The sequence below is a fragment of the Ixodes scapularis genome, unplaced genomic scaffold, assembly GCF_016920785.2.
Source record: "Ixodes scapularis isolate PalLabHiFi unplaced genomic scaffold, ASM1692078v2 PGA_scaffold9__187_contigs__length_104089568, whole genome shotgun sequence".
NCBI lineage: Eukaryota > Metazoa > Arthropoda > Arachnida > Ixodida > Ixodidae > Ixodes > Ixodes scapularis.
Window position 1 is genome coordinate 55,889,328 of NW_024609884.1, and position 22,514 is coordinate 55,911,841.

The 22,514-nt window shown below is 43.2% G+C and overlaps 1 protein-coding gene across 3 annotated transcripts in view; it reads left to right on the top strand.

The window, feature by feature from the left end:
- Positions 1 to 22,514, top strand: part of LOC8035717 (BTB/POZ domain-containing protein 19) — a 188,857-nt gene that overhangs the window by 156,466 nt on the left and 9,877 nt on the right. Inside the window, exons 3-9 of one of the 3 annotated variants that reach the window (XM_042287360.1) lie at positions 2,237 to 2,393; positions 2,494 to 2,665; positions 2,812 to 2,945; positions 4,090 to 4,206; positions 5,861 to 5,970; positions 10,276 to 10,534; positions 18,935 to 19,113. In XM_042287360.1, the coding sequence (XP_042143294.1) occupies positions 2,237 to 2,393; positions 2,494 to 2,665; positions 2,812 to 2,945; positions 4,090 to 4,206; positions 5,861 to 5,970; positions 10,276 to 10,534; positions 18,935 to 19,113 (1,128 nt within the window). Of the gene's footprint in view, positions 1 to 2,236; positions 2,394 to 2,493; positions 2,666 to 2,811; positions 2,946 to 4,089; positions 4,207 to 5,860; positions 5,971 to 10,275; positions 10,535 to 18,934; positions 19,142 to 22,514 lie in introns of all 3 variants that reach the window. The other 2 variants (XM_042287361.1, XM_042287362.1) reach the window with 2 other exon arrangements.

Here is a 22,514-nt window from a genome sequence, read left to right on the forward strand (position 1 = left end):
GAGATCCGGCTTTTGGAGCAGCCGACTCAGGGGAAGCATTGTTGAGAGAACGTCGTAGAGAGCTAGGGTTCCGATGACGAATTCGGCATTCAGGACTGGGGTAAACAGGGATTTCGCCTGGCAGCGGAGCTTTGTTTTCGCCACTGGGAAACCGTTTCTAACGTCTTTGCGATGGTTCTCTGGCTCTCTCTGAACTGCAAAACAGCGTCGTGACGTTCGACCCAACGTGTGTTTGGTCGAAAGCCAAGCTGCCACCTTACGTTCTTAACTTCGAAGAAGCACAGCTTTCCCTTCGTCGGTACATTTCGCGTCAGGTGAACTTGTTCACTCATCTCTCTCCTTTTTCTTTTTTGGACTGAAATATCAAAGACGAACAATTGGCCGAATCCACTGTCCTGCTTCGGCTGCACAAATCTAGTTTGTTGACCGAATAATCACCACCTGACCAAGAACGAGGCATTCTTTTGGAATTTTTTTTTATCCCACTTATGCGCTTCAGATAAAGGGGAAGGGGGGGGGGGGGCAGCCCCCCCCCCCCCCCCTAAATCTGTCCCTGTTTCTGAGCATGCGCAGTAGCTCTCTTCTACTGAATAATAATATTATTATTTGTATTGATTTGCACATGCACTTTCTAGTATCCACTCGGCAGTGTGGATATCAAACGCTGCGCATCGGTCCCAGTGACTCAGCATCTTCGCTTGGGTGTGATAAGCGCTGGATATGTGTATAGAAGTGCATCCGCCCTGATATGACACCGGCCACATAAATGCCGATTTCTTGCCGACACCGAAAATAGACCGAAATGACGAATTGCAATAGAAAAAATAAACCCCGAAAAAAAAACAAAAAAAAAACGACCTTCAGGAACACAATTAAACCCCGAAGACGAGGAATCCTAAGCGTGCTATCAATTACCAGACTTTTGTGGCTCACACTTTCTTGGAGCCTGTGGCGCCATCTGGGCAGAGTTAAATCAGTTACTGCGACGTTCGCCTCTCGTTTCCCTGTCGGCGTCGTGGCCCCCCGTGGGTTTCCTGTTCATACTGCAGTCACCACCGCGCGTTCCAAATTGGGTAATCAGTTATCTATTCTCAAATGCTTCCATCATTTTTTTTTTTTTTTTTGGTTCTGGGGGGAGGGGGAGGGGGAGGGGGAGGGGGAGGGGGGGATTAAATAGAGTCTAGCTGTGCCGTGAAATTTGCAAAAAAGAATTCGTACTCGGCGCTACGGGGGCTACGGAGGAGAAATGTCACATGGCTTCAAACCTGTACTAAGCAGGTGCGCAAGCTGTGCAATCGCAGCCTGCACGCTTGATTTCTTTTTGAAGTCGTGTACAAGGGTGGCTTTTTTCGCCCCGTAGAGCTCACTGCGATTTTTTTTACATGCAGTGGTATTTATAATTCGTGAGTGAGTAAAGGGGGGGGGGGGGGGAGGGAGAGAGAGAGAGAGAGAGTTATTTCTTTCTCTAACTTGGGAGGAAAGTGTGGAACCTTTTTTTTGCTGATAAAGCTGTATTTCTCCCTCTTCTGCCCCCCGATAGGTGCCTTCTCCTTTGATTCGCGTGCACTGTGGGAAAGCAGCAAAGCGGGGGAACTTGCTCGCGTTTGTTTGCTCGAACCTGCCGATCGCTCGAGCTTGTAAATCGAGTTTTTAATTTCTGACCGCTATTAGTTGTAGTGGTTTATTTTCTCTTGGGATAAAATCGTTATTTATCGAGATGTATTTTCATGAGTGTGTCTCAAGAACAAATTTCATATAAAGTTTCCAAGGAAGAAAACAAAATCGCATGAGCGGATCCGTGTTTGCCTTTATACAACTAACTTTATTCAATATATAAGCTCTGAATTAGGTTAAATACAATGCAGATAATTTGGGGCTTCGAAAATACTGTCAAAAAGTGAGAAATTTGGTAATGGTGAAATATAGTTGGCAAACCTAAAATAATATTACCCAAAGAAATATCAAGACTGCACACATTTATTCAATAAAATAATAATTAATACAAGGATTAATAGGTAAAATAGATAAGCATTGCTTCAATAAGATCAGTGTAAATTTAAGAGAAGCTACTGACCTTAAGTCCTTAGAAACCTTTAATAACACATTTGTGAGTAGCGTGTGAAGCTTGAGTAATAACATTGAGAGTGAAAATGATAGCAATGCCCAAAGGAAAACTAACATTGATGACTCTTCTTGGAGGTTGAGATTTGTTAATGATTGCATCTTTACTTGGCAGGTGTACCAACTTCCAAAACGTGAAACGGGGGGAGGTGTGCAAAGTGCCTGGATCCACGGTGACACCAGCACCTCCTGGAAGCCCCACACCCATTCGCCTGCCCCACGCCAAGCCAGATGTCTTTCAGAGTGTCCTGCTCTATGTTTACATGGGAAAGGTACGTCGTGAGCAGAAAAAGAACTCCCAGCCACAAAGTGCACCTTAGAAAGGTTAATTGAGCTAGGTGGGTGAAGGTGGTAACTTTTTTTTGCTCGCAGATACACTTACAAGACAGCACCGTATTCGAAGCTCTCGCCCTTTCCCACGAGCTTGGCATCGAAGAACTACGACAAAACTGCGAGGACCATGTGACAAGCACGTTGTCGGTTCATAATGCATGCACATTCCTGGCATCGGCCCTTGCTATGGAGGACAGGGTCTCCAGCTCAGGCAAGTGTCATTGTGCTTCGACCTAGCTTGAAGATCTAAATCAAGACACTGAAGCAGCACGCCTATTCTTGCTGACATCTTCTTTTGCGTGTTTGATAGACTCTTTATCTCAGTGATTGAAGGTACTCTTGTTGGTGCATTTTTAGGTACCAAAGGTGGGAAATCGTTTGTTGACCGGTGTACGGCATATGTGGGAGAAAATGCCGTGGAGTGTGTGAAAACCAGTGCCTTCTTCAACCTGCCGAAGGATGCCCTTATTCATTTGGTTTCATCCGACTATGTACGTTCACTTGGATCCTATTTTTAAGATTGACCTTGTTTCACATAAACTTGTTTTTTTTTAGACAATGATAGGTGCCATTGGTGTTTAAACCTACCTACCTATAAATAAGTAACCTGTTCTTTTTTCTTTTTTTTGTTTTAAATTTCTTTACAAGTTTTGGTGCATCCTTCATGTTCTACAATGAAAGAGCTAAGCGAACATGTGGAGATGTTCTTGAGGTAGAACTCGTAAAGGAGCATGGCCAGTCAGTTTCACCAGATTGTTAACCTCTACTAAATAGTCAACACATTCGACTTATTAAGCATCTTGAATCTCTGTCTGTCACTTCCAGTTAGTGCTCAGAACGGTGCACCGGAACGCATAACACGAGGTGCCTCATTGTTTTTCTTATTAAAGGGGCCAGGCCACGAAAATTTCACGAGTAGATTAATCTTTCCCGTGTTTTGGCCCTTTTAACCCCCTAACTGACCTGGACGAGCCTAGCTCGTCAACATGGAGCCGTCCCCAAACCGTTCGGGATGAGTATAACTCGTCTGCTTTCTCTAGTTCAAGCACTCCACCGTTTGGTACGAACCAGGCTCGCTTATGGCTTAGTGGCGGCTCTGCCAACAGATGGCAGCTCTGCTTTTTTTTTTTTTTTTCTTCCCTTCTGTTTGTGGCTAGAAACTTTAATTTGAAGGCAACAAATGTAATTTTGAAGACAATAATTAAGTGTTTGAGGGTCAGATTTTTCTCAAAACTAAAGACGGCTACACCAAGACGGACGCGTGTTGTGGTTGTGTGTTGTCGGTGCCGACAACACACAACCACAAAAGCAAATTACTACAAGCAAGCAGCGTGATCCGAAATGGCAGCTTTGCACATTTTAACTCTACAAAACATGACACAGTTGTTTTCTTGCCATGTGATTGCCAGTTAATTTAGTTATTTTGTCACCTCTAAAAGGATCATACCTAAGCACTGTGTAGTGAAATATTCTGATGTGGGGGTACTAACTGGGGAGGTAAATTTTATTTTACACTAAACTATATTATCGAAATGCGAATAAATAATCAATGTCATGGTGGAAACGTTCTGTTACAATCCAAAATGCTTTAAATGAGTGGAGTGAATGGCCTTTACTTTTTCACCAACAATGAAGCTTGCAATGGAAGAGGAAGATGTCTGGCGTGCTGTTCTGTCCTGGGCAAAGCATCATGCTGGCGTAACCCAGCCAACTGCCCATTGGACAGAAGAGGAAAGAGCCAGAATTTGTCAGGTATGCGGTGAAGCACAGACAGTAACAAATATTTCTGACTTACGGTTTTTTGTAGTTGTTTTGATTCATGTTCAGCTTTATGTGAATTTATTTTTAGTTTCTAGAGCCGAAGTTTGTATTGATCAGGAATTATATCTGCTATTTGTTTCGTCACGCACCAGAAATTGTTGCATCGAAGACTTAAAAATTGGAACATTTACATACTTCCTGGCATACCGCAAAATATTGGGCAAGCGCCCACTCAAAATTTGAAGATAATTGCGAAAAAATGGGGGATGGGCACTTGTCCGGTCATCAGTTTTACATATAAATGTACTGTGCATATTTTCTCAGGTCCTAAAAATTTGGACATGGGTGCTCAGTGTGGAATAGACGGATGCGCAGTATTCTGCGGTAGTCTGATGCAATGGATCTTTTTCGAGTAACGAGCAACGTCTGGGGAGTTGTCTGCTAACTACACATGAAGAGCAGCCCAACATGCCTCCGCCCGTCAAAACGCATTGGCATTGTGTTGTTTTTATTGGTTTTTAGTGCTTTTTATATCCTATACTACCGATACTAAAAAAAGAAACATCACAATAGACTAAATATGCGCAAAAATAGATGCCAACAATGTTACTGTCGCCATTTTCACTGGGCACCGTCCGGTGCCCTGCGAAGATGGCGACAGCGGGAGAGTACACATGCACAGAAGCTTACTGGAAAAAGGTCCATTATAGTATGTCCAAATCTTTACCTCACTCTAGAATAGAGAGCAGCCACCGTCCAGTAATGACGAGGTAATTTTGACAAAATTGGCTGGTGGAACTTTTTCAGGTTACATTTATCTATACCTCATGTACCCCTACCAGATTCTGGAATTTACAAAAATTAAAGTTCGACACTTGCCCATGTGAAGGCATTGGCTCGGCATTTTATGGTAACTGTGGTACCGGACACGATCCTGGGGAACCTATCCCGTAACAGCTCCGCTGTAAAAGGTTGTGTTGCGATCTTTAAACACGCTTTTAACGAGAAAATAAGCTGCGCACGATTGTGATTTCGGGTTTTTTGGGATGCTTAGAGTATCTAGATTGAGTTGTCACCACAAAAGGACGATCTCAGAATCGACTTCAGTGCCCCTTTAGCATGAAGCAGCACACAATATATTCTGTGTTAGCACTGTCCTTGCCACAGTGGTGCAGGAAAGTACGACATTTTAACCCGCACGCAAGTAAACTCGTCCGTGTCCGTTGTGAGCGTCGCGTAATTAGCCAGCAGCCGGACACCTGTACTGCCTACCATCTTGGTGTCTTCGCACCCGTTGCGTGTCAACCCTCTCCAAGTCGCTGTACTTGACGCTCAGTTGCCCCTCGGCTCAATCTGTGCATCGTCCTGTAGTGTGTGCATGTGTTTCATGGCAGAACAAAAGAAGCGGCAGCAAAGGAGGACGTGGGGACGCTTTGAAGAGACATGGTGGCATGTGCCAAGAATGTTGATATTACTATTAGACATCAGCATTCACTGTGTTCTTTATAAAACACAATACTGCACATGACGGCTTGATCGATAGATAGAAATACAGCTACAAATTTTTTATGGTCTCTTTTAAATTCTGTGCAACTTGAATTGTGTGTTATATATATATATTTTTTTTTATTTTTTTTATTTTCAGCAACTGCTGGGTGTCATCAATCACGTTCGCCTTCTGCTAATTGACAGTCAAGTTTTCGCAGAAGAGGTCGAACCTACGGGTGCAGTGCCCATGGAGTTGACCTTGGAGAGGTGTGGCAGTGTTCCTTCTTTCTTTACTAGCTGTTTGTAGTATAAGCAAATGCAATGGAGAGACTCTTAAACCCTCACCCAGTCTCTGGAAATGTATTTTGGGTGTTTCTCAAAACGCGAGCCAAATTGTTTTTGTGAAATTTTGCATCGCACAGAAAAAAAGTTAATGTCGTATTGGTCTCTGTCCAAGGGACTATTTCTGAAAATTAATAATGTTTGGTGAAATCAGTTTATTCATTACTTTCACCTTCTAATTAGTAAATTTATAGGTATGGTTTCAAATAGAAACTATCTGGGCATCATCAAAAAATGCTAAATCATCTCAGGTTAGAAACGTAAAAGGTGTGTCCAAAATTGTAGTGTTCCAAAACGACACACAATTTGGACGCATTTCTAGGTTTTGTTTTTCTATCAGAGCGCATCCTTGCATCAGCGGTCTGGCCCTCCCATGGCCAAGGCACATAACTAAAGTGCACTGCTACCCATTCTTCACATTTATTTACTAATGCGAAAGCATTAACTGTCCCACGGAGCGGAGCCGGCGGCGTCTGTAGCCCTGAAAAACGGCACTAAATTGGCTGCGACGTGTCACATCAGATGCTTTGTCATGGAAGCCGGCGTGGCCACTTGAGTTCAAAGCTGATACACCTCGGAAATAAAATACAAAGAAAAGCACAGCAACGCAGATGCCTCGTCACGGAAGCCAGCGGGTGCGCTCAAAGTCAAAGTGATACGCACTTCAGAAATAAAACACAAAGAGAAGCACAGCAACGAAATGCTTCGTCACGGACGCCATCATGAAGCCGGCAACATTCACCGCACCTGCGCAGTGGGAGAGCGATGTCTCCGCCGCAGCACTGTGTGCGATAAGAAGACGTGGCGCTCTCCTTGTAGGAATGTGCTACGTGTAGAAATGCTTTCGTATTCCTAGATGTAAGCAGTCTTAAATTTTTATTTAAATACCTGACAGGTCCTCTTGTAAAGGACATTAAGGGGGAAGGAGGGAAAGAGGTAGAAGAAATACAACAATTTGGGATGTTACAAATAAGAACAAATAATGTATAACACACACAAATTCCAATTTATGATCAGGAGAAATACAACATTTGAAGAAAATTTTGCCAATAAGAACAACTGCACATCAAAGCATACAACACACAAAGACCAGATGCATAAGCAGGAGAAATATATTTTGAGATTTTACCAAAAAGAACAGCTGCACATAAAGTATAACATACAGAAAAACCAAATGCATAATCAGAAGAAATACAACATTTTGAAGAAAATATTGCTAATAAGTGCAACCAATGCACATCAAAGCATAACGCACACACACACATACATAAACAAAAAAAGAAATCGTAATCACATAATTTTTAAATGGTTGGCAACGACAGCACGAAAATGTTCAGGATTGATCTCGGTGACGATGTCATTAGGAAGCGCATTCCACCAGACTACCGTTCTGGGGAAAAAGAAATACAAGTATGATCAAGAGCGGCAGGTGTAGCAATCATTTTCGCAAGAGTGATCTAGACTAGGTGTAACCAATGATATCTGTGTTTGGAGACGTAGGCGGAGATGAGTTGAGTAATAAAAACGAAGGAATCATTATAATGCAATTACATGCAAAGGTGCAAGCGAGCTTGACAAGAATGACGAAAATAACTTCTGGAGAAGGGGAACAGGAGGGAAAAAGGACAGGCACAAATCTCCAAACACAGCTAGGTGACTGGTGCACGAGCAAAAAAATCCGCCTGGTCCAGGTATCGAAACCCGGGACCTCTCCCGGGTTCGATACCCGGACCAGGCGGATTTTTTCTATAGTCGGTTACAAGTCAAGAAGGTAGGAGAAGCTCCTCCCACAAGTGTGATGCGCCCGTTTCAAATCTCTCCGCAGTCGAAAGAAGAGTTCCCTGGAAACGCTCCTTGTTCCGCTTCAATGGATTCCAACTTGCCTCCGATCCCAATTTTTAAGAAAGCGACCTTTGTATTCATCGGAGAGGCAACCGAGCCCCTGAAAGCAGCCTTTGTATCCATCGGGGGGGGAAGCTAATCCCCGAAAGTCGTATTGGTTTCCGTCGGTGGGGGAGAACTCTAATCTCCCTCTCGTGCCTTCCACAATGCTAAGTCAAAGTAGAAAAATAAAGCAAATATGTACAGAAAGGCAAGAGCCTCCTCGCGCGTTGGCCGCGACGTCAAGGAAACGGTGGGACGCTATTGGATGCGGAGGTGGCGGAGGGATATATGGTTCCCTTTGAGGGGCATTTGCCGCTACCTTCTTAACCTGTAACTGACTATAAAAGAAAAGGCAGTCTGAGTTGGGACATTAAGCAATGCAAGCGTGAAGTTTTGCATTGCTTAATGTCACAAGTCAGACTGCATTTTTTGGTCTAAACATATGTTTCGGCATCGTCATTCGCTGCGCTGCCTCCGTAAGTGGCAATGATTGCCTCTCTGTGTGTTGTGCGGAAAAGTAGACGCACGGGCTTTTTTTAGAGTGTGGCCAAGGTTCCTCTCTGCAGCATTTGAAACTAGCTATAGGCCCGATTCTAGTGTTAGTTGCACAAAGTTGCACAACATTTCATTTGCCTCATACCAATATAGGTTTTCTAAGCTAAAACCAGTTAAAGCCCTGAATTGAATTCAGGGTTTTAGCTGAATTGACTTCATTCCTTGGAGTCAAGTAAAGGTGTGGAAGAATATTTTTATCATCAGTGCAGTTCCCTAAATATCTTCACTGTCCGTTTCACATTTCCCTTGTCAGATAGTCTGCAGTAAAGTAAGCGAGACCGAACCTTCAATGTCATAATAGCAACTCGTTTATTTCCAAGTCGCGCCGATAACGCCCCCAAGCCAATACGGACATACACCTGGTGTTGCCGCTTGGTCCTTCATCACGGTGATGGCTAAGCTTCATCGTCACTTCCCAACATAGTTCTTATATTGTCACAGACAGCTAAAAGGGCCATCCCAGCTGAAAATTCCCATTAAATCCAATTGGAATTCCAACTGGTTTTAACTGGAACCAATTGGTTTTAGTGGGTTCCAGCTGGAACCACACTGGCCAATGGGTCTCACCAACTGGAATTATTTGAACCTGAATGGGTTCCCAATGGTTCCCATTGGTTCCCGTTGGTTCCCATTGGCAGTGACCAATTGGTTGTCCAAAAACCCAATTGGTACCAATAAGTCACCAATTGGTAGCAATAAGAAAATTCCAATTGGAACTTAATGGGAATTTTCAACTGGGATGGTTCATTTATACATATTAAGAAAACTGCAATTCTCTTTAGTATCGACTAAAAAGACCGCACGCCAACTATTTCGACCTAATTCCACTTAAGAGTTTATGAACCTGAAAACAAAGTTTGAGGTGCGTGAAATTACCAAGATCTGCTAATCCTAGCTGGCAAGGCACGGCAAAGCCAACAACACAGTCAGTATCACCGTGTTGGTGCAGCCCACCCTGCACTACCTATGTCATGCTTAGGGCTCTCAGAGAGATTTGTTTGCTTGTTTTTTTAAGCATAGCCTACAGGCGGTGCTAGCAGCGCGCTCATCATTGACTACATAATTTGTGGAATGCGCATCTGCCTGTGTGCTCCTGTGCGAGCATGCGTCATCGCCGGAAGCATCCGTCGTGTGCGAGAAAGCTAGTTTGTGACGATGAGCATGGCATGCTTTTACAAACCCGTCGCGACATAGGTATACTCACATGTAGTTTACCGAACTTCATTTTCTGTACTAATGTTTTCGAAACAAGCCCTTGGGGAAAACTTGCCTTTTTCTGCGCTAAAACACAAGCTGCGGCCGCGGTAGTACAAGCGTCGTCGGGGGTGGCAGACTGCCGACCGTAGCAGACGACACTTTCTCTCTTGCGCCGAGCTGTGCCCAGCCGCCTGGTACATGACATCACAATTAATACCACGTAGTTAGAAATGTAGGTAACGACACAGGAGCAATGCTGCCTGCCGCAGGTAATTGGGTTTCCATTTCGGTTTGTAATGAGCTTTAAATGAAGATTGCACGAAAAACATGACAATTTTTTTGGAAAGAAACAGCATTGAACCGTTTATTACTACCTCGGGATATATAATGAACCATTAACTCAAATTTCTTGGCATTAACCGGAGGTTAAGGTACGCAGGGCATGGTGAGTCCCAAGGAGTCAATGAGTTTACTGCATTAGCCAGTAAGAATGCTGAGGAATGAATCACAAAGCAAATAGCTTTAACATCATAAATCGTGCTGTGTGTTTCTTCAGCTGTCTGTTGCTATAAGGCCATGTTTTGCTCCCTGCAGGTATCGGTATGCCGCACTGCCAAGCAAATTTACTCACTTGGAGGAACGACACCTGCAGCCCAGGACCTCTTTGAGGTTCTTTCAAGGCTCGCAGCTCTTGACAGGCCACAAGCTGCGGTTGCAGCAGGTGCTCAACGCCTGGTACGGTAGCCCCAAGCAAGTTTGGAGATTACTGTACCGGGCATCGAATCACGGCTACTCTGCCGAGTCTTTCCACCACATGTGCGATGGCCATAGCCCGACCTTTGTTATTGTTTTGGTAAGTTTATCTATGCCATCATAGGACATGCTTCTCAGCTACCAATTTTTGGTTACACATAAGGTTCCGTGTTTTTGGATAAATCCAGAAAACTCAGAAAAACGCTTGCCGGTAAAATTTTCACCAATTAGGTTTTGTCCGATAAACTTAAATTTTAATGTCCCAGCGCAAAAAAAAAAAAAAAAAAAAAAAAGAAAAGGAAAAACAGGAAGGTAATTTATGATTAAGTTTCGTCAGGGTAGGGGGTCCTGAGGAAATGCCACCCCAGTTTCTTTTCAAATCTCAGATCGTTGACAAAAAAATCTACCGTTTATATCGTCAAGCTAGGCTCATTCGGGACAACAGGTTATTGTACTTCTGGGTCACGACAAAAGGCATTGTTCTGGTTTCTAGTTTGGACCATACTATTTGTCTGTGTTGAGAAGTACTTTAAGTACTTCATACTTAAAGTACTACTTATAGTAGGTTTAAAAAACTAGTACTTTACTCGAAGTACATTTATATACTTGCACTTAAAGTATTTTTTCTGGTACTTCCTGAGGAAAGCACAACCCCGACTTCAAAGTACATTATCTAAATTTGGTCTTGTTAACACAAAATTATGCTTTGTCAACAAATATGTGCCTTATAAGTTGATTGTGTTATATAATTCATTGGCGAGAGTAAAGGCCCGTTCACACTTTTGCAACCGAGTACGACCGAGAGAGACGAGATCTCTTAAAATTTCTTAGGACGAGAGAACACACTGGCACGCTGGCGCCATCTATGCGGTGACCCTGGAACTGCATTTCAAAAGAGCGAAGGTTTTGCGGGATTTCCGAGGTCAAATGTGCGTAATACTTATAAGAAAGGCTCGTTTATAACGTTGACAAAGGTTTTTCGAGTCAAGAAAACAGGATAATGCGCGAGCGAAATAGAAAATATGCCAGACCGCCAAGTTTACACTGCTACCCAATAGATGGCGCCAGTGTGTTTTCTCGTTGTAAGAGGTTTTAAGGAACTTAGTTCTAAGATGTCGCAAGGGTGTGAACGGGCCTTAAAACAACTGCTCTGCGACTGCTTGACTTTATCCAGTATTCTCCGCCATTTCCGAAAATGACTGATGCACATACTTCAATTACCTCTAAAACAATGCATACCAGTTTAAAAAAAAATTATAGGGGAACGAAAGGGCATCATGAAAGATTGTGTTAAAGAGCACTTGTACTTTACTTTGAAAATACATTGTATTCATAGTACTTCACTTCAGGTACATTGTGCCCAGTGTACTTACTCCTTTACTTGAAGTACAGTCACGCAGAAACTAAATAGCTCCAAGCGAGTGAGCGTTTGTTTTCTGAGGAGCACTATCCTGGCGGTTTTCCTTCGTACTAGGGCTGACGTCAGGACTCGTCCATGTGAAGCAGACGGGGCAGCCCACCGACGTAAAGAAACTGCGGTTATCGTCCACGTCTTCTCAGCGTGGTTTGATTGAAGGGGGGAGAATGCCCACTTGTTTAGAGCTATTTAGTTCCTGCGTGACTCTACATAACCTCTCATTTACTTGCTACTATATACTTAAAGTCCCTTTAGATGTAGTTTCCAACACTGCTATTTGTGCTTATTAGAGGAAGGGGGGGGTTATGTTTTTATAACAGTGAAAGCTTTGAACCATAGATATTTCATAGAACGGGGAAAGGAGGGGGGGGGGGGGGGAGGGGGGGCAGTCGAAGTAGGTATTTATATTGCACCCATTATCACTTCATCCCGCGCAGCTGCGGGGTCGGTAATGGAATAAAAGAATAAAATGGATGAAAACAAGCTTCCCAGTGACTACCTCTAGGAGATTATTGATATTAAGGTATTGACATTTATCGAACCAACACTTTTTTGCAAGTTTTGTCGTGGGACAATGTAGTATGTATGGCCCATGGCAAGGGCACCAATGCTAAGTCTAGCTGAAGAAATATTATTTGATACAAGTGTTTTCTTTTGAATCTAGCCCACTCTTACACCCAGATGTTATCAATTTTTATTTTTATTTTTGAATAGTAGGAAACACTGCAAAATGAAACTCTGAATTTCGGATAATTGGGAATAGAACAAAATGAACTCTGAAAAACACCCTCTGAATTTGACGAAAAATAAACTCCGAAAGCATGGAACCCATAGTTATACCGAATATGTTGCACAACGACAGAGAATAATTATTAAAAAGAGGGAACTTGAAATAAAGAAGCAATTCCTTCGGGATAAAGGTATCAACTGTGGTGGACGTCAGGTTATGGGGGTAAAGTTGTTATTAGCAAATTAATTACCTACCGTAAAATCCCGAGAGATAACCCACCTAACATCAAGAGCAAATCAGGTGAAAATATGGAGTGGCCTAACTTTCGGTGTACAGTGAAGAAAATTTTAAAACATTACTATTTTTAGGTCATGTTTCTTTCAAGCTTGTTATGGTGGCGAGGGGAACGAAGCAAAGATAACTGTACTTCCCAGCTAGCAATGTTCGCTTATACTATTCCACCATAGCTAACTAGCCGCATTTATGCCGAGGTCATCATTGACCCCAATACTACTATTATTAGGAGTCTAGGGGTATCTTTCGGTGTTTAAAAAAAAAATAGCAAATCAAGCCAAAAATAGGGGTGGGCTATGTTTCGGGGGTGGGCTATGTTTCGGGGGTGGGCCATCTCTCAGAATTTTATGGTAAAATTTACTAATTTTGAAATATTTAACTTAGCTAGCATATTCCAATTGGCGATTTTTTGCCCGTCATCAAAATACGCCCTAACTTTTCTTATAATTTATACACTAAATTCTGCTCTGTGCTATTCTCCGGCAAATTTAAACTGTGAGCCGAGACGACACAAAAGAGTGATGGGAGTCCCACCCGGAAGGGGGGGGGGGGTGTTGTCAGCTTCAGGAGTGGTTGTAGGTAGCGAATCATTGTGAGCCAATCTGACAGCATTGTGCACAGCTTTTGGTGCTTTTAACACAGAATGGGGCCAGACGTTATGTAAAAAGTGTTATGCTTGAGCATATCAAAAAGCAGTTACACTTAGGCTAAGGCAACGTAAACCATACATAGCCCATAGCAGGCAATGCATGAGCATACAAAGCGGGCATATTTAATCATGCTTAATCCTACTTATATATACATAAATCATTGTAATTAGCTAGATCTACCAGGTGGCACAGCAGGAATCGAACCACAGACTGTGCAATCAGTGGCCGGGCACCTTTGCTCGGCGCCACGAGGAGGAGGAAGCTCAAGCAGTTGGACTGAGCATGACTCACAGGAGCCTGTGGTAGCAGGCATCTATCGGCACACGCAGCTGTGCCTCCCAAACGATGAAGTGTAGCTCTCCACGTGACTTCATGACGTCACGAGTCCTGAAGTAATGTAAACTTGACCGAATCATTCTGATAAACCCAGGAAGCGCATAAACCCAGGAAGCGCAACGCATCCAAAATTATCCGAATCTCCCCATAACCAAGCCTAGCAAATCATGAGGCATGCGTAACGCATGTACGATACATTCTGTAAAATTATCAATATAAGTTAAAGTTTTTTTATTAGTTTCACTATATATATGCTGGATCTTATACTTGTTGTCCCACCAAGAAAAAATGACTGCATCTCCACGTGGTGGATGATGTTGATTGGGGCGAAGTTCTGGTGGGGCTGATGATACTGATTTTGTTCATAGGTAGTGCTGATGGTGCTAACTTTTTTTTTTATTGCTCATAGGTAGTGCTGAGTTCCGGGTTGCGTTTCAACTTCATTATTGCTGCTTTATGGTCGGTGACATGCAGAGCCAGTGGTTCTTCTAGTGGATCAGCTTGGATCCGATAGAAGCCGTAGGAATGCATCTCCACCGCTTAAGTCAACGGTCCATGTCAGAAAGAGAATGTGTGGTATGGAACGTGGTTATATACGCATTTGAGTATTTGACTGCAGTGCCCTCTCGTCTATAAATGTTGAGCCAATGCATGCAAAGTCTAACGCGATTATATACGCATTTGACCACAGCGCTCTCTCCTGTATAGACGTTGAGTGGCTACATGCAACGTTTCATCCATGACATCCCCAGCTCTTGAGTTACCACCACATCTCGGAGCCCCCTGCTCGTCCCGCTGTCGTGGCCGAGTAAGGCGATGGACTAGAAATCCATTGGGGTCTCCCCGCACAGGTTCGAATCCTGTCGACTGCGCAAACATTTTTTCTTTTTTTAAGAAGACAGATGGGATGGCAATCGATGTGAGCACGGACGCCGGACGGACAAGACTAGACCCTAAGGAGCTTCGCCCCTAAAAAGAAAGTTGTGCATTATTCATGCACTGCACAAAGTAGATCTTACAAGATTTGGTTGTTGAAGGAATTACGATGCTTTTGGCGTTCAAAACGTGTATGTCTTGATAAAATAACATAAAGGTAATCTAAAATTCACATACATATATTTTAATTAAACACATGAAAGGGAAAATTAGTAACAATCCGTGAGAAGTCGACTTTTTTTACTAGGGATCTGAAGGTGAATACAAGACAACCTAACTTTGCCATTGAATAAATAGCATTAAAGGGGTGGTGCAACACTTTTACGAACTTTTGCTAATTAACTGCAGGAATTAATCTGTATCACCTATAAAACAAAGAAATAAAAACCGTATTTTCTTGCGAGCGCTACTTTTTTTTTTAAAATGAAAGAAATCAAAGATCAAAGTGCATCTCAACTTGCGCGTCGTCTTTCGGGTGACATACTCTGGGGACCTCCTGGGGGAGCTATGTTCGACAAATGGTTTGTTTCTCGTAAAAAGAGACGGAAGTGACGATACCGCGTCTGATTGGCTAGAGGCTCAAATGACGAAAGAGGGAACTTTTGTCATCTGAGCCTCTAACCAACCAGATGTGATATTGTCACTTCCGTCACTTCCATTTCTTCTTAGGAGAAACGAAACATTTGTCAAACATAGCCCCCCTAGTTTTCGGTTGGTTTCTCTTTTCGGAGACCCCAGCAGCTTCCTTCATGATTGTCAACTATTAAAGGATTAGCATCGTCGAAGGTCGCGGTGAGCGATCGACACAAAAGACGGTTCGCCACGGGGCTGACGATGAGTGTAGAAGTGGAGGGGGACAGGTTTTGTTGTGTCCCTCAGAGACGCTATCATCATAGTTCCCGTAACCACCACACATGGCTGCCGATTGGCAAATAATTTGTTTTTTCCCATGCAATTATGTAGCGGAATAGCAGTTTTTCAGGGCAAGGTGACACATTTTTTGTCCCTTGTGTCTAGATAAACAATATAAAAAATACAAACTGCAGACTCTTTTAATCTTAAAAACGTTGCACAACCCCTTCAAGAATTTTGTTTTTTTTACTTCCAACAGCTACTATAGCAGATTTAGACAAAGCGTGCCCAAATTTCTACTTGGTATGTGCCATAAATGGCAAATGTTTAAAAATTTAATTAGTGGATTATAGGACGCTGCTAATTATCACTTTTTACGAATTGTCACTTTATATCTCTTTGTCTCTTAATTCTAATTACCACATTATCACAATCTGGACATCGCAAATTATTACTTTTCATTTGTACACTGACGTCTGCAATGGACGAAAATATTATCCCGAAGAATAGTTCAAGGCTCCTAGCTTTTTCAAAAAATTACCAGTCATGGTAATTTTTTGAAATGACTGGTATTTTAACACAGATTGTGTTTATGGCCTGCATTTCATGTGAAAATGTCAGATTCGAGTATGTGATGAACAATTGTTCTATACAAGCCAAGGCAACATAAAGCATACATATCTCATAGTTGGCCATGTGCACAAGCATCCAAGAATTAATCATGCATGCTCATAATTTGGTATAATTAATTGTAATGAGCAAGAATTATCAAGTGAATCAGTGAGAATTGAGCCCCAGACCGTGCTATCTGCAGCCCGACGCCTCTGCTCGGTACCACGAGAGGATGTGAAAGAGATCCACAACAGGCGACCATCAACGCGCGCAAATGAGTCCTGAATGACGAAGCTTTGCTCCCCACGTGATCCCACAATGTCATGTGGCAGATCATAATTATAGATATTCATGTTTTCGGTAAATACCAATAAACCCTGATAAATATAACCCCCTATTGTGGTTTTCTCAGAATCGGGAAAAACTGAAAAACCCAGAATTCGAGCTGCCCCTGAATGGGGAAATCCCCAGTCTTGAGGAAAGAAATTTTTTTCTGCAGCATTTTTTTTTGTGATCCTGAACATATCCCATACTAACTGTCCTTGATGTTGCTTGCTTCTTTCTTTGGGAACCATGTCCCTTCCCCCGTCTCCTTCTGTTCTCGGTACCGGGATGACGTTCCACGGATTCTGGAAGAAAAGAGGAGACTGGGGGTCGGGGAGGATTTAGGGTTCACAAATTTTTAGATATGCAGTCGTTTAATAACATTAGTCCCGATAAACCCCAATTTTTCGCCCGGCACTGAAAATAAACACCTAAAAACACAAGATTCTGAAAAAAATAATAAGGCCCGAATCTGAAGAAAAATAAACTCTGAAAACACGGGCCCCTAGTGATGCACCAACGGATAGCGCAGTGGATGTATGACATTGCCACTTGGCACTTAAGCCAATAGATTAGCGGGTGTGATACACCCGCTTCCCAAGCGTTTATTTCGGTTACCACAATGAGCTCCTTGCAATGCAAGAGCACCTCGAGGCGCATGCACTCTCGGAAAAAGCTGAACCCAAATACCGTATTTTCTTGGCTATAGTCTGCACCCGGTGTATAATTCGCAAGGGCCATTTCAGGCAAAAAAGAATGTTTTTGTTTAGATAGTTCATATCCGGTTCATAGTCTGCACGCCGTGCATAGCCCGTACCTGGTGCTTAGTCGACACAAAAATCTTCTCATACCCGGCACATCTTGACAAATGTCTGCTTTCTTAGCTCACATAGAAGCTTGTATTATACATAAATCATCATTAACATACTCTTACATTCACAAAGTCCGTCACGTCTCGTCATAATGAACGACCTTGAAAAACAAAATTTTTGTATAGCCCACACGCTTCGACAGTTTGTACAGCCAAAAATTTCAACTTTTAAACATGTATAATTTGCGGACTATAGCCTGGAAAGTGCAGTACTCACTAGGAGAATAAATTTTACTTCGGTCATTTGCATTAGAGAGCAGCCTTCAGCGCCAAACCCCTTTTTGGGCAGTTTGGAAACCCCCCTTATGAGAGAATGCATGTGCATTGCGCTGTCACCGCTTTCGCGCTGCGCCGAAGGACTGGGTGCCGCCGATGCACAGAGATGCCAGATTCGCCAAGGCAACAGAAAAAGCTATTTGCTGTCTCAACGGGTTTACACGACAGTAGATGGTGGAGGCCATCGCTCCCAATTCGAAGGGGAAAACTCTGAGGCTGTACGTGTCCAGTCGTTTCAACTACGCTAAAGCTGTTGGCACCATGCCATTGGATTTTCGCGGAGTAAAATATATTTCCCAGTAAAGTATTTGCAGAACACATGGAAACTTGTTATTAAAGCATACTCCTCACACACTCCACTCCTGAATAAATTTAAACTTGTTTCGTTATTCCGATCAACCTGGTGAGCGCATGTGTGTGTCATGTACGCAGTGCATCCAAGCCACCCAAAGCTCCTCCTAACTAAGCCTAACCAACCACAGTGCACGCGGAATGCAAGCACGACCCATTCTGTGCTCCCCGGGTTAATCACAATGATTGAGACAAGAGGTCTTCAAGTTGCCCCATTTTGAAGAACAGTATTTGAGGTTGAAGCTTCACCCAACTCCCAATGTCTCATTAATTCCTTTCTTCTTATTATATTTGCACATTTGCGGTTTTAATGCGAAAGCATTAACTGTCCCATGGAGTGAACCAACGTCATCAGCTTTGAAACCGTGCCAAACGCCCCCTTCCCTTGTCTCAATATCGTCTTTAGCAGAAATTTGATAAATAAGCTCCCATTGGCTGGCGCGCATCATCAAGGAACAAGGCTCTCATAGGCTCTCGTGCGGCGGTGCGAGCCTGGTAAGAGGTGCGGCGGTGCGGGCCTGGCTGAACAGCTCGCTCGGGCAAACTCCACAGAGGCCGCACGGCTGAGCTAAGCGCGGCACAGCTACTTCACGAAAGCACGCACTCGGCCGTCAGCCGGCGAAACGTGGCCGTCCACACCACTACGCTGCAGACAAACTAAGGCAGCGGAAGAACGGCATTCATGCTTCCGCATTCACAACTCATAAAAAGTGCTTAGGTGTCCTCGTTTTTTTTTTTTTTTTTTCTTTTCCATTTGTAAGGTGCTTCATCTGCAGTTGGTTGCAGAATTGCTAGCAGTTAAAAGTTTTGTGATATTCCTAACTTGATGTAGTGCCTCTGTTGTGTTCCAGGGCTCGCCAGGGCAGTTATGTGGTGGTTTCAGCGACGTTCCCTGGGGAAAGACGGGTGGCCGCGGCCGCTACATTCCCTCAGAAAAAGCATTTTTGTTCACACTGATCAATAATGCCGACATGCCACCCACAAAGTTTGACATCGTGAAAAAGATGTTTGCCATCTCGCACCACCCTGAGTAAGTTTCCCTGTTATCTTGGGATTTGGTAAGCTATTTCTGTCTCGTGTCTTCCAAAGTAACAGAAACTAAAAGCGAAACTGCTAAATCATTAAATGAAAAAAAAAAATGCAAATGGTGCAATTACTTTTATGCATGATACTATAAATAGTATTGTACAGTAAACTTTCGTTAGTTCGACCTCGGTTAATTCAACTTTTCGTTTAATTCGATCGTGCTCAAAAGTCCCGGCGAGCGCCCATACATTTCTATGGGAGGAAAAGTTTGATAGCCCGAACTCGGGAAGACTCCGCATCGAATAATTCGTCCCGAGCGAATGCGCGCGGGCTCACAGTGCACAGCACCACGACAGAAAAACCACCAACGTATGGCAAAACACGGACACTTTGCTGCAAAGCCGAATGTGCACAAATATGCGCCTGCTCCTCTACGCCATTGAGATAAATCGTAGCGAATGGCGCAAGCCAGCGCAACCAATCTGGCGTGGAGTAGCGCGGAGAACATAAAATGTAATCGGGTGCGGAGACAGCGGACGCAGGCGTTTTCGAAGCACTTTTTGTAGCATCGTGTGCGGTCCATCTTGTGCGCCAAAAAGCACAAGTTCTCTTTTTCCTTTTTTTTTTTTGTTGTTGTTGTTGTTCCTAATTTTTTCTGTTGCCAACGGCCTGGCCGTCCGGTGCCAAAGTCGGCTCGTAAAGCATTCTCAGCGCGTGCTCTCGAAGCGCTTCTGTAGCATCGTGTGCACTCCATCTTGCGCATCAGAAAGTAAGGGTTCTCTTTTAATTTTTTTTTTGTTGTTGTTATTTTTCTTTGTCGCCGACATTCTGCCCGCCAGGCGCTAGAATCAATGCGTAGAACCTTTTTTTTTTTTTGAATGTGGAATTTTCTGGAGACGGGACGTTTAGTTACGCTGCTCTCCAGAGCATGCTTTTGAACACGCGTTTTAAGCGCAGATGGCAACAGACCGTCCGTGAGTACTTTGGACAATAAAAGGAAGTTTAGTTTTAAGCGTTTTTTCGTCCCTTTTTAATTCAATCATTCGGATAATTCGACCGAATTTCAAGGTCCCGTCGAGGTCGAATTAACGAAAGTTTACTGTACTAATAAATGTGGACATGGGCAAAATAAACTTCAAATGGGAATTAGAATTAGGACATTTAATAGTTTTTTTTTTTTTTTTGCAATTGGTTGAATGCTTGATGTGATCCCCCTTCCCAGGAAACTGTTCAGCTGAGTAGTAGAGATTTTTTTGTTTTTTACATTTATTTTCACACATTTAACAAATTTGTTTAGAAATTTTCTTCACTCCTGGTCAAACCTGGAAGCGGGAAACGACTGAAATAATCCGTTTTCAGGGCAACTCTTTATCTTTGGAGACTTATATATAATATCTACAAATGTAGGGCAATTTTTTTTAATGCGAAAGCATTAACTGGTCTTAAAGAGCAAAGCTGGTGGCATCTGTAGCCGTTGTCTGTAGCAGCGAAAAACGGCTCCTAAATGCCCATTTGCAGTTTGAAACGGCATTTAAAGTACCATTGGCTACAACGCATCATCTCAGACGCTTCGTCACGGAAGCCGGCAAGGCTGCTCGAGGTCAAAGCGGACGCGCCTCAGAAATAAAACACAAAAGAAAAGCACAGCAACCCAGAGGCATCGTCACAAAAACTGTAGAGTTGGCGGGCGCGCCACGCCTGCGCGGGGGGGGAGGGGGGGGGCGTGATGTTACCACTGGGGCGCGGTGTGAAAAAGACATGGTGCCCTGCTTGTAGGAATGCGCTGCGTGTCGGCGAAATCCAGCATTGTTGTCAAGTCTCGTAATACACGACGGCAGTCTGTGCGGTACACCGCTGCACTCCCTGTTGGTGCTGCAGCCGCTTCTGCTCCTCTCGGCGCCAAGAATGCTTTTGCATTCGCAACTCATAAGAAGTGCTTAGGTGTCCTCGGATTTTTTTTATTAGAATGGTTCGCCGCAGTGCACAGCCCTCATTAGTGTCGTGGGTGCCATTTTCTTGCAGCGTGTCGGCATGCAAGAGGAAAAGCATTACTTTCGAATGGGCTCGCACACTCACACTCTAAAACAGTCGTGTCTTAGAGCTATACTTCACATAAGCCTAGGGGTTTCACCGTGGTGTCTAAACAATACAGCGGAGCACGGCTCATGGATTTGACACATGCGCTGTGTCATCGCTTGGCTAGGCTTGTGTGTTGCTTATTTCTTAGGTCCTTGGATTCAGACTTTGAAAAATTTTCGTCACAGTATGTAGTAATGTTAAAATATCTTACCATGTCGAGAGACAGCACCACTGTACTGGCATGCCCAAGTGGATGCATGACGTCATGGAAGAAATTAATAAAAGAGCAGCAACGCCCTCTCTTTTATATAGCACACTCCTAAAATAATACATGGCCATGAGGAGCATTTATTATTGAGAAAAGTCTCCTGCCGATTTTCCATAGTTAGGATCGCATCTTTTGAGATAAAACTTAAAAATATAGAACACTCGGTGGTTTTCATAAAGTTTTTGTCTATTTGGATTTATTTGAAACACTCAGATATTTTAATCATGTTGACAAAGAAATATCGTATACTATCGTCAATCCGCCCTTTCCACACTAAGTGCCCACCCCTAAAATTTGAAACATCTGAAAAGTTATGCACAGTATATATATATATATATATATATATACTGTGCATAATTTCAGTTCCAATAATTATTGGAACTGAAACTTGGTTGACGTCAAGCATGGACAACACAATGTTAACACTGAACAAATCATACAACCTATACCGTAAAAACCGCCCAAAATGCAAGGGGCGGTCGTGTACTCAGTGCAGTTGGAGCTAATTTAAAATGTATGTTAATAACTTATGACGCGTTTCTTGAAACGTTGTGGATACGTCTGCAGCTGGGTTTTCATAAAGTTTTAATCGGCGCATGTTATCGTCCGCCGAACACAAACCCCAGCGAATTTCATGATGCCATGTATAGTTAGTTGTCTGGGGCATTTAACGGAAGCTTACCCAAACGATGACATAACATTAACAGGCGACTTCAATTTTCCTGGTGTAGACTGGGCGACGCTTAGTCCCTCATTTTAATGTGCAAATCCAAGTCACTGCAGTGATTTCCTTGCCTTGGCTAACTGTTTCGGGCTGCACCAACTAGTAACCACCCCTACCCGAGGCAATGCGGTCTTAGGCCTATTTTTTGTTGACAACCCTGACCAAGTAAGCACAATAAATGTCCTAGATTTCATCAGTGACCATGCGATTCTTCACGTTGAAACTACCTTTACCTCCGAAAACCGAGCAAACAATCGCAAGACAATATTTAACTATGCTCGGGCAAATATGGAAGTTATGAATATCTCGATAAACACATTTTTAGAAGAATTTT